Genomic DNA, 11212 nt, shown 5'->3' with positions numbered 1-11212 from the left:
CCAGTCTTTCGTTTCATTTCCCATTGTCAACGATTTCTCTGGGAAATATCATGTTGTCGATATTTTGAAATATCGATAAATGGTTGGACTGATAGACTGGATGGTTGGACTGATTCTTATAATAGCACATGCTTTTATGCACCCATTAAAAAAAAGAAAGAAAAAAAAAAAACCTTATAATTTATTCATTCTCTTTGTAAATTTTTTTTAATTTCTAAATAGATAAATATGTATATTTTAGCATCTCCTGAAATTTCACTGGAAAAATCCATCATTTTCTCCATATTTCTTGGCATTTCAAGTGATCAACAGTATCGATATTGTTTTTGTATCCTTAGCCAGTGAAACTTGTAATACTATTGATGCTTCGAACACTAGCTAGGATACTATATTCCACCCATGTTAGGACCCAAACGGAGAGTCCATATGCACTGACTGCGTGATGTTGGGAGGAAATGAATCATGATTCATGACAAGCTTCATCAGGACGAAATGGAAAGCTCCTCTAACAACTTACAAAGTAGATTCCAATGTTTGAATCCATGTAAATGCTACTACAGAATCCAAGCCATAGGAGGACAATAGAAAGACCATAAATCAATCCTGCATAAATCTCCCGCAAGATAAGACCCCAGTCCAAATTAGTGTACATAAGCATGTAGATTTGTAATTCCTAAGAATATTCAATTTAATCCCATCACTCCAAAATTAAAGGCTAGGTAGATTTTAGACTAACCTGATGTTCGGGCCACAGAGCATACACGTTCGGCCCACCAGATGAACGGCCCAGACAAGTGGACGTCCAACACCAGCAATAGTGGAACTACTCTAGCAAGCAGGCAATGTATCCACGCTCAGCTATAAGATCATAGTAAAAATCAAATCACCCCTTTGAATCATCAGTACATGCTTTTAAACCCTGTATGGCCTCTATACAATATCTCATCTCGCCAGACCACACTCAGAAGTCTAAGTCTATATATATATCACAATCTATCCTTCTCAAAAATAGAGAGAGAGAGGAAAGAGAGAGAGAGAGAGGATGAACAGTGATGGTACCCATCAAGACAAGCTCGCCGAACTAATCAAAACCACAAATTTTCAAATCATGGGATTGCTCGTGGCTAGACAGGAAACAGGATGGACCTCTAAGTGTTCGCAGGCTGCCCTCAGATATCATGTCCTCGCATTTTCTCGACAATAGTCCTGCTCTTTTCTTCAATGTTGCGCCTCTTCTCCTCGAGTTTCTCCCCCATCTTCTTCCCTAAATCCAACATCCTCGCTCTCCTCCCTACTCTCTTTGGCTGAACTTGTTCATCTCCCGTTATAGCAATTGCTCCTAATGTGCTCATTGGACTCTCAGGTCTGCTCTGGCCACAGCTCTCTTGCGTTTGGTTGCTTTGTAAGAGCGGTATTGTCAAATCTTCCAAAGATCTTTCACGGATGGATTGATCATTAGCAACCACCATGGAAGGACCGGGTTGAGAGGAAGAGGTTGGCTCTGGAGCAGGCTCGGCACTTGGCGGTTTTGTGCATACCACGCTCTTTGATTTTTCATGATCATCGTCTAGATTATCACCTGGGCCTCCACGTTTACTTCCCTTGTTAGTGTTAAGTTTGGTTTTAGCTTCCGCAGGCTGGCAGTTGGGTGGATCACGTCCTGTTGAGTCACTGGCTTCTTGATGAGCCCAGATGAAGGGGGCATCCTTTCGTGGGACCCAGTCCTCTTTTTCCCCTATCATCCATGGAACGCATATGTTTTCGCAATTTGGAAGTACTAGAGTTTCCCGTATTGCTGCCTGCAAAACAAGTACAAGAGCATCATTCTCTCTCACAACAAAGCTTGGCATCTCTGTGGGTCTGTCAACGGGCCGGGTTGAGGTCTATCCAGCCTTGGCCCCTGATGAGCTAAAAAAATAACCCGGCCCATGATGATTATGCATGGCCCGAGCTCGAACCCTGCCACCCAGTTTTGTGTAAGATGGGCTGTTCATTAGTTGTGCCCCATCATGCATGATCTATGGCAAAAATGCCCTTTAAACCTAAAAAGGGTCGGGCCAAGCATCCCAACATTAAGGATATTACAGTCAAACACCTATATTTAATGCTAAAATTATGATTATCCATCCATGTATCATCTAATTATAGTTATACCCTAAAAATGTTATAATACTATCTTTAATATACTTGGTCCAAGAGTCAACAGAGAGATATGTTTAAATGACAAGATACCCCCATGATAAAACCTACACTTGTTACATTTGAATCTAACCCGCAAAGCAACGGTATTAGTAGTGGCCATTCATCCGTAGGGCCCACCATCAACAAATCCTGGTCCACTCATTAGGAGCACCACATCTATATGGGAAAGGTGACCAGTTAAAAGAAAAAAGACACCAAGTGCTGCACTTGATGTCCTAGTTTTAGTCCACAGCAGGCGGATCCACCTGATGAATTCTCCACTTGTTACACATGTTTCAGATAATTCATCCCAATGGTCCAACCATAGATGGGCCATAGCCCAAATAATGACACATCTATCAAGGTTTTCTCATTGTGTATGCACCAATGTCCATGTCCCGGGTCTCCTGGCTGATTATTTTCTGTTTGCAGGCTACCAATCATATGGTTTTCATTCAATCTATGTGATTTAGGATATGGCCCATAGTGTAAATGGTCTGTATAGATGTAATCATAGATGGCCATGTGTATGGTGGAGATGCGGACAGCTTGTTATCCACCAAAGTTCAACGGAAAACAGAGATGTTATTGGATGCACCATATTATTTAAGAGGTTTCGTCTACCCACCCATGTGTATGACTCAGCCTGCTAGCCCATCTATCCACACGTCAGTAAGCATGGAAAGCTGGCATCCGTTTGCAAGATCATATCTACCCATCAGTCGCAAATCAGGTTCCTTGGCCCAAAATTCCGGCCATTCTGCTAATCGGGTTGGTCACTGTGTCCAAAACAAATGCAACCAAAAAAGACATCGTGCAGTCGTCCATTTAGCCATCCCTTGGTCGAATTAGTCGTTCTTGTTTTAGCCATCCATTTGTTTCATACACAGCAACCACATGATCGAGGGGACAGGAATGCCATTTGGCCAATGTATCTAACAGGAGGCAATCACCCAGGGAAATCATGCAAAAATAGCACCAATGGAATGATCCAATCTATCCTTTACTTGGCCTTATTTCCTATGGCCATCTGCTTTTCAAGGAATGGATGGGCTGGTTAAGATTGCCTAACCAATGTCATTCTTTAGGAACACAAGCAATCCATGATGGGCCCTAACAAGGAGATGGATAATATGGTTAATTGGACTAATATTTGGGTAAACAGTATTGGCTGTCCACATTAAAGGCCATGGATCAAATGGCTAATATGTGTCAAATTGGTGCAACATTGTATGGTAGCCCATGAAATGTGTGTTGGACCCCAAAACAGTTTGGATCAATGTTCTCATGAAGTCTTGTCCCATAGAAGCGGTAGGCATGCCCCTATTTGCCTGCACGTAGTCGCCAGTGTCTTCAATAAACCAAAAAAAAAAAAAAAAAATTATAACATTTTTAAGGTATAACTATATATATATATATATATATATATATATATATATATATATATATATATATATATATGTGGATAACTGTAATAATACCATAAATACATGTTTGACTGTAATTTTCCCTCAATATTAAGCAGGCAGGGTTTAAATTTTAAGACTGGGCCCAGCCCACAAGCCTAGTATTCCAGCCCAAGCCCGGGCCAATGCAGACCAGGCATGAAAGCCAGACGGGCCAGCCCAGCCCATTGACAGCCCTAGATCTACCCATCAACGTATAAAGAAGCAATAATTCTACTAGTTCTCCCAAGCACAAAATATTATTTGATCATGATGCATCAGGAGGTAAACTGTTGCACCTATTACGTACAAGTGGGACCCATGGTTTAGTGATCCAAACTGCTGATCTGGTTGACCTCACAATGTACGGGCGACATGCCAAAAATCTTGCAGATCAGAACATCCTAGAAAACCCAATTTTTGGCCTTTTTACTAGACCGCTTTGTGTGCGTGCACATGTATTTCTTAACTGCCAATTTGTAGGCCACCATCAGAAGTGTACTACTATCTTGCGAGTTGGGAGATTTCTGAGGCATCCTCCTGATCAACAGTAGGGTCCATTAGATCAGCAGTCTGGATCAATGAACCATGGTCCTGCTTGTGAAGACTGTGCGCGTCAAGACACCACACATTCTGATGTCAGGGAATGGCATGTAAAACCGAACCAAAAGTGCCCAAATCAAATACAAGCATGTAGAAACTCATTTTCTGACCTTAAACCGACTGCCGATGAGTGTAGCAACATGTGCATTGGTAATTTTATGCTCTCCCACAGAAGAATCCAGGTTCAAATCAATGTCGGGCATTGCAGTGAAACTAAACCATATCTGATCTGAAGGGGGTGGCTTTATATGTAATCTTATCGTCCCTCGAAACGACGTAACCCTTATTGCCAAAGCGAGAGGTACCTGTTGGATGAAAAAACAGCATTTGCAGTAGCATCAGCTTTGACTGCCAGCAAAATATATCACATCAATTCACATCACAAACATGAAGAGACCAGCCTGCAAATTTTACGAAGGGACGGCCATCATGTGATACCATTTTTCAGAAGTATCAGGAAAGAAAATCACAAGATCAAAGGGAATTGAGATTGACATCTTGAAAAATCAATCAAGAATTCAAAAAACTCAATGACTTGATCCAACTCGATTGAGACTTCAGTTGAGTTTCAGGTGCAATCCAGTTGTAAAAGGAAAAACTAGGAAGTCAACCCTCGACCCTCATCAAATGTTTTTCTTTCTTTCTCTTTAGGGTTTAACAAGCTTACATTCAGTGAACCAAATATTAGTGATATTATTGATAATATCATTGATATTATTGGAATCATCATGTCAGCCATACCGAAACTTCTGGCAATTTAAAATTTTCCAAATATTGCCGATGTTTTCGATATTTGGCGATATTATCAATATTTTGAGAAGAATCCCTTGTAAAAGTTCCTGGTATCGACGAGATACCTGCGATAACATCCCCGTTACCTGCGATAACATCCCCGATACGAGGAAAATATCCGTAACTAGGCAAATATTAAGTGGAAATTGGAAATTTTCCAAAAACCCAAAAGCTCCATTTATTTATTTATTTGAAATTTTATTCCTTGGGTGATTTCAATCACTCTTGAATTTTATTGAATCAAAGTTTGGATTTGAGAAGATCTCTCGACTTGAAACAAAGACGGGTTGGCATTCAAAGGTGACAAAAAATCCTTAGAAACTTCATTTTTGTTTTCAAATGTTAGCATGGATTGCAATGGAAATCCATGTCTATACATGATTCTCATGTATTGATATAGATTTGTGGAGAAAAAATTAACATTTAAGTGAAATTTTGGGAAATTTGGTGACATCCTAAATTTTCCATTTTTTATATTGGAAAATGTGTTTTTCACTGTTAATTAATGTAGAAATTTATATATTAACATGTTGGTTGATCTAGTGATTAGCTACAAATTTTATATTTATTTTCTATTAATTTTTCGACAATACATGGTTAGGCCCAAAATGGAAACTTATCACGTATAGTTGTTTTTTGCAATATTTCGATTCCTACATGTGTAAACATGTGTCTTTTAACATCTACAATTTCACTGAAAACTTCCACACTTTTCCCAATGTTTCCCTCAGCAATATTTTTCCGAGTATCACCAATGCCGTTACATGTTTCCGTATGATCAGTTATCAATACATGTAACAATACCGATATTCTGAATACTACTCTTTTTTTAACAAAAGATGAAGCAATTTATTAGGCAAAAGCCGAAAAAGACAAACAGCAAAGGAAGAAAACAAAACTACATACAAAAAAAAATATAAAAAAAAAAACACACACACACAGCAGCCCATCGGTTGGGAGAACTCGCTACAACTCAAACCCCTAGGGCACCCAATCCCTACTGAACATCCTAACCCAGTTTAGAACCTCGATAGAGGAGACTCTCTAATTAAATAAACAGTTGTTGTTTCTTTCACCCTAAACAGCCCAGAGAATGACTAGAAGAGCTATCCTCCATCTCTTTCTACCAAGCGTCCCCCTATTGCCTATGTGCCAAGAGCAAAACAGGCCCTCAATAAAAGGGGGCATCACCCATGGAACTTCCGCAAGAGCGAGAATACACGACCAAATATCCCTCGAGAATGAACAATGCATAAACATATGATAGACAGGTTCCGCTCCTTTGAGGCACAACAGACAAACATTAGGCAGATCAAACACCTTTTTTGGATATTATCTATCGTCGAGACACAATTTCTTCCTACTAACCACGCGAAGGTTGTATTCTTTTCTTCTTCTTTTCTTTTTTGGAGAGGGGGGGGGGGGGGGGAGACCAGATCGAACCCATATGACAATTGCTACTGGAGCTCACTAACTAGGATAGAATACTGGAGAGGACATGAACCCTTACAAATGAAACAGAAGACTAGTAAGATCATCTATTTCAAAGTCTAATAAAGCTCGCCTGAACGAGGGAAGCCAAACCCCTGCCTCACCTTGGGCAAAGAAACATTTAGCAACATAGATGTCTGCCTCAGGGCAAAGAATGACCAGATCCGGGAAAGAAGATCTAAGGGAGGATTTTCCACACCAAATGTCCTCCCAGAATCTGATTATAAGCCCATCACCTACCAAGAAACCCATGCCTTGGAAAATCATAATAGCCACTTGTGAAATCGCCTTCCAAGGAAGGAGGAACGATAAAGAGAAGACTTTTTAGTCCAACCCATCAGAATAAAACCATATTTAACATCTACGATGGACCTCCATAAGTTAGGTCCCTTCGAACTGAAGCACCAAGCCCATTTGCCCAAAATGGCCGCATTAACAAGATGCAAGTGTTAGGATCTATGGAGTTTGATCATCAGAGGTGTATTGTTCATCTAGCCAACACTTTTCACAAGTTGAGCTCCATGCTAAGCTCGTTGGGGATCACCCGGGGAGGGGGTCCAGGGGCGTGCCCCCGGTCCAGAGGGCAATTTTGTAATTTCACATGGAGTTTAATGCGAACCCTAATTCATTTGGGGTAATATATTCCGTCGTGAGAGAAGAGAGCCGTCATTGTATTGAGAGTTGCTTCTTCATTTTTGGCCTTTGAGCATAGTGGATTGATGTGAATCTGTGGACATACCGAAAGGGAACCACGTAAATCTTTATGTTGTGGTTTGTCTCTTTTTTTCCTGCTTTCTTTTGCTTCCGATATTGTCATGCAAATGGTTGAGAAGGGATATCTTCTCCCAACAACAAGCGTTTAATCCCCACCCTCCCCTCCGAATAAGGGGTACATACCTCCAACAATAGGAATTTTCCCCCGCTAGAGAAACTCCTTCCAAAGTTTGTCAATTCGAAGGAGGGACATAATAAAGATTCCTATAAGAGAAGGAGGCCTTAATTAAGGTGATTCTGCCTCCAAGAGAGAGGAGATTGCTTTTCCAAGGGAAAGTTTCCCCTCCGCCATCTCAATAATTTTATACCACGGGTGCAAGGCTAGTTTCCCTACACACAGAGGAAGGCCAAGATAAGTTGTAGGGAGGTAGCCGACTGGGCAACTAAAAGACTCCGCCAGATGAGAGACTTCCTCCCTAGCCAAATGAATCCCAAAAAAAATAAAAAGTCGCTTTCAGATTTATTAACCTTCAGGCTAAAAACCACTTCAAACCAGCAAACAACCATACCCAAGAAATCCATCATAAATTCATCAGCCATGCAAAAGAGCAAAGTATCATCTGCAAATTGCAAATGATTTATGCATTGAGGGTAGTTCTCAACCAAGAAACCACGGAAAGGGCCAATTTCTTAGCCTCTGGATAGAATCCTAGTCAAAGCTTCCGAGATTAAGACAAATAGGAACGAGGACAAGGGATCATCCTGATAGAGGCCCAGAGAGGCTCTGAATAACCCAAAAGGGGATCCATTAACAAGCACAAAAAATATAGTAGAAAAAACACAAGAATGGACCAGGCTCTCCACTAATCCTCGAAACCCATCCAAACAAGCATATAGTCCAGAAAGGCGTAGTTCACGAAGTCATAGGCTTTCTCGAGGTCAAGTTTAAAAACAACATGTGGCCTTCCCATCCTATGGCAGAAATCAAGACACTTGTGGGCTATCAATGCAGTGTCGAGAATTTGCCTCACGAAGATGAAAGCACTCTAGAAAGGGGAAATGATCTTTAGGAGAACCATCCCCAACCCTTAGATGAGCAACTTAGCCACAATTTTATAAGGACTCCAAATCAAACTGACAGACCGAAAATCCTTCAGACTATCCACACCCCCCAACTTAGGAATAAGGGCAATTAAGGAGCACCATATTTCAAAGGGCAGGCGATCAGATTGAAAGAATTCCTGGATGAAAGCTAGAAGGTCCAACTGAACTAGATCCTAGAAAGACTAAAAAAGGCCAAGGGGAAACCGCCAGGCCCTCGAGATTTGTCCCTCTCAAAATCCATTACGGTTGCCTTGATCTCATCCAAAAGGATCGGCTTCTTAACGGAAGTCGCCTCCTCCTAGGATATGCAATAAAAAACAAGATCATCTAATCTCGGATACTCCTCACCCTTGTCCGAAAAGAGTAGAAACTAACAATGAACTTGTAGATGCGATCTTTATCAATCACCCTCTAGCCATCTACCTTGAAGTAGGAGATACAATTAGCTCACGCTCTAGCATTAACAATCCCATGAAAATATTTAGTATTTCTATCTCCCTCCTTAAGCTAGATCCCCCAAGAGCACTCCCGCCATTTTATCTCTGCCCCGAGGCGAGAACCGTAATCGGAGGATAACTCATCTCTTTATCTTCTTCGAAGAGCCAGCCTCCTTCCTTGATGTCCAATGCTCGGATCACAATAAGTAGAGACGTCATCTCGATTTCCCTTTGGTCAAAGACCTCCCAGTCCCACGTTCTGAGTTTGGATTTTAACATCTGCAAGTTTTTAAATAGTTTGAAACTAGGGTGCCATTTGGTAAACTAAAAAATAAGGTATGAAAATTAATTTAAATGTTGAAAACTTAAAGTGTTGAATTTAAGTACTCACAAGTACTGGAAAATCTGTTTGGTAATTTGTTTAAAAAAAAAAAAAAAAAAATCATGATATCTGAAAATAAGCAATTTTTTTCACAAAAACCTGTTTGACAAAAACAAACCACAAATGTCTGAAAATTGGCAATTTGTCATATTTGCCCCTGTTGTCTCAATTTCTACCTTTTGTAAAATATGAAACGAAACATGTTATTGTCATGCACCAAATTTGGTACACCTGTCTCATCCACATACATCTCTCAAACATAACCCTTCAATCAATGGACCATGTGCTATACTCTTCTTGATAGAATAATCATAATCCTTTTATTGGTGGACCACGACATCTCACACTAGCACGATATTAGGCCATTTATCCATAGGGCCCCACCTACAACATGCTTTTGGCCTGATGACCTTGCATAAAAAATAATAATTTGGCTAAAAAAATTTCATGTCCCGTCGAATAAATGGGCTGCACATGTAAAAAAAAAAAAAAAAAATTATAGGTGTGCATGCCACCAAATATTTATCATCCATCATTCAACAAACAAAATAGTTTCAATTGTATATCCGCGCCGTCCATCTATTTTTCCAGCCTATTTTAGGGCATGGCCCCAAAAATGAAACAGATACAAATTTCAGGTGGACCACGCCATAGGAAACAGTGGTCATCAAATGCCCACCATTTTATTAACCATCCAACCTGTTGATAAGGTCACAAAGACCTGGATGAAAGGAAAAGACAAATATCGGATTGATCCAAAACTTTTGTTGCCCCCAAAAGGTTTTTAATGGTCAATAATCATTGTTTCCTCTTAGTGTGATCCGCCTGAAATTTACATCTACTTCATTTTTAGGGCCATGCCTTAAAATAATCTGGAAAAACAATGGATGGCATGGATATACAATGTATACATTGAGGTGGGCCCTACAGTCAGGGTCCCACCCACATCATTGGTTCTGGGGTCACAAGCAAGTCGTGCTCCCTGGTGGGGGTCATGGTGTTCCTTATCCGTTACAATACGCCCATAAACGCCGATACGTATAGGTAACGGCCATGACCAACGGGGCAGTTGGTTTTTTTGGACCATATCGGCCGTTACAGTGACCATAAGGCCGTTACGGGGCATAACAACCGTTACCCCCATAACGGTCGAAAAACGATACTTTTTTTTCTATTTAATTTCATTTTTCTCCTCATTTTTTTACTTTTCTCATTCCAAAAACTATCTTAGATCATTTTACAACAGATTTCGACCACTCTTACTATAGTTTTTAATATTAAAACCATAGATTGAAGTGCTTTGAGCAAATAGAAGCTCTGAGGGCCATCTTTCAAAAAATTGAAAAATTAGTATTTATGCCTTTTTTTCTAATTTTTCTAATGCTTGATTGTGATTTGTAAACATTAGAGACATAATCATGTTCACAAATCCACTAGACGGCCCGATACAACACTCTCACCAAAGAGTGGACCGTTACACTACCATAACCATGTTCAAAACAAAAAATGAATACATATTTGGAATATTTACATTATTCTATATTTTCTAAATATTTTTTCACAATTTTTCGGGCAAAAGAAAATTTTCAAGCATTATGGGGTTCGTAACGTTCATCACAGCCCCGTATTGGCCGTTATGGCCGATACTCGTATCGGTAATGGTGGTGACCGTTATGGTCACCGTTACCGATACGAAATACCTTGGTGGGGGTAGTCCCCAATGGACACAGATTTCCTATGAAACTGGATGGGGCCCACTATGATGTTTGTGAGAAATCTGCCCCGACCATCCGTTTTTCTAGATCTCATTAAGACGTGGGACCAAAAATGAGGTAGAACCAAAACTCAAGTGGACCACACGACACGAAACGGTGGGTAGGGAAATGCCTACCATTGAAACCTCCATGGGGTGCACCATGATGTTTATATTTTATTCATACTGCTCATAAGGTCATTCCTACTGGGATGAACTGAAAACACAAATATTAGCCTGATCCAAAACATCTATGGTCACATGAACATTTCAACGATGGACTAAAATCCTCATTGTTTTTGGTCATGGG

At 40.3% G+C, this 11212-nt stretch overlaps 1 protein-coding gene across 1 annotated transcript in view; it reads right to left on the bottom strand.

Moving 5' to 3' along the window:
- Nucleotides 1-863: 863 nt before the first annotated feature.
- LOC131242861 (uncharacterized) overlaps nt 864-11212 on the bottom strand; it is a 36577-nt gene continuing 26228 nt past the window's right edge. The window contains exons 6-7 of the mRNA XM_058241788.1: nt 4340-4534; nt 864-1799 (exon numbers count right to left, since the gene is read on the bottom strand). Coding sequence (XP_058097771.1) covers nt 1170-1799; nt 4340-4534 — 825 coding nt within the window. The 3' untranslated portion in view covers nt 864-1169. The remainder of the gene's footprint in view (nt 1800-4339; nt 4535-11212) is intronic.

This window comes from Magnolia sinica, chromosome 4 (assembly GCF_029962835.1).
Source record: "Magnolia sinica isolate HGM2019 chromosome 4, MsV1, whole genome shotgun sequence".
Lineage (NCBI taxonomy): Eukaryota > Viridiplantae > Streptophyta > Magnoliopsida > Magnoliales > Magnoliaceae > Magnolia > Magnolia sinica.
The sequence above is the reverse complement of the archived record's forward strand: the minus strand, read 5'-3'. Positions and strand labels throughout refer to the sequence as shown.